Consider the following 1,617-nt stretch of genomic DNA (forward strand, 5'->3'; position numbering starts at 1 on the left):
AGCATCAGATGCTTCAATACCCTTCTTAATAACCTCAGCTGATTGTATCTCCCCCTCTTCACCTCCTTGTTCCTCCATAATCAGCTCACGTCGGGCTAAGGGCTCCCTAACAATGGATTCATTCGAGTTATTACCCGTCGTGCTTGCTCCACTTTTTCGTCCTCCCTCACCTTGCCCGCTGCTATGTCTCTCACCCATCAATATACGTTTTCGCGGTGTAGCTCATAGTACTGGACCATATGGCCACTCCTCCACCTCCATCTCTTCAGGCTTGGTTTCACAATCAGCAACTGTATGATCAAGATGACCACACCAGTAACAGAAATTTTGAATTTTTTCATACTTAATGGCAACCCAACAACTTTCTCCAAGAGGGTTTATAATCTTTGTGCCTCTAACTATGGGCTTTGTCACATCAACCATAACCCGTACTCTACTGAATCTTTCCCATGTACCCATCTCATCATCACTGCATTCAATGATTCTTCCCACTTTTCCAGCAATTTTCGTGACTGCAGCTTTACCTCTGCAGTTAAGGGGAAGATTATAGATACGCATCCAAAAAGGACTTACTTCCAAACCAACAACACCAGGCTGCAAATTACCTGACAAAGGTTCAAAGATAATAACTTGTTTATCAAAATGCCATGGAGCTTCGTTTAGGATGCGAATCCTATCTGATTTAGAATTGAATTCACATGCGAAGAGATTATCACCTATCTCCTTCATATTGAATCCCTTCGCTAACCTCCATGCACTTGTAAGTGCGTTCTTCATATGATTCAAATTATATGGTTTTTTCGTTAAAAGTTTGCCTACTAAACTCAGGCTAGCTTTTAGTTCAATGTCCTCATCCACCACATCCTCCAGATTAATAGCCTCACTTTCATTCTCTGTAAGGTTAAGTTTAGCGTATAATTCAGCGATATCACCATCCATATCGAACAGCAGCGGAAACCAATCAGACCAGATAACAAAGAAACCCTAGTCCTACAACAACTATAGGGCAGGGATACTGAAATTCCACAGAGGAAACAAGCCGCTACCGGTATACACCGACCAAATCTTCAAGGAGAAGAAAAAAAACCTAACCCTAGGAAACCCTAGCGTAGGAAAGAGCTCCACAAAAGTAGGGAGATTGTTTTTATACCTCTTTACATAATGAAATTGATTAATTAATTAAAGGTTTTATAGTAATTGATTAATTAATTTAAAAATTAAAATATCTATTTAAGTATTTGAGTTAGAATATAATTGTAAATTAATTTGAATAAGAAGCAACGAAAACCTGTTCATTAATAAGTGATGAAGAATACTAACTAAGGTAAAATTCTTGGAATGAATTATAATTTGATAAAAACTATAACATAAATATACAAGTAAACTCCTTTGTCACGAATGCTTGGCATAATAAAGTCAACAACTTTGTTTTATTCTTAATTTCGTAAGAAAAAAATAGTCCAGTTTCTAATATTTGTCAGTTTGTATAAATTGTTATATTCATTCATTAATAATCTATGTTATAAACTATCTTTATTTTGTTGTTGAAAATACAAACAAAAAATTAATCTTTTCTTTTTATTTTACTGAAATTTTATAGATACCAAATAAAAGTAC

The 1,617-nt window shown here is 35.6% G+C and overlaps 1 protein-coding gene across 1 annotated transcript; it reads right to left on the reverse strand.

Annotated features, from left to right (window-relative positions):
* Positions 1 to 222: 222 nt before the first annotated feature.
* On the reverse strand, positions 223 to 939 carry LOC126672696 (uncharacterized). The gene has a single exon (XM_050366653.1). The coding sequence runs from the start codon at positions 937 to 939 to the stop codon at positions 223 to 225; it is 717 nt and encodes a 238-aa protein (XP_050222610.1).
* Between the last annotated feature and the right edge of the window lie 678 nt (positions 940 to 1,617).

The sequence above is a fragment of the Mercurialis annua genome, linkage group LG3 (assembly GCF_937616625.2).
Source record: "Mercurialis annua linkage group LG3, ddMerAnnu1.2, whole genome shotgun sequence".
In the NCBI taxonomy this organism is placed as follows: Eukaryota; Viridiplantae; Streptophyta; class Magnoliopsida; order Malpighiales; family Euphorbiaceae; genus Mercurialis; species Mercurialis annua.

Coding starts and splice junctions, on each gene's coding strand:
- LOC126672696 (XM_050366653.1), bottom strand. CDS start 939: ATGGATGGTGATATCGCTGAATTATACGCTAAACTTAACCTTACAGAG.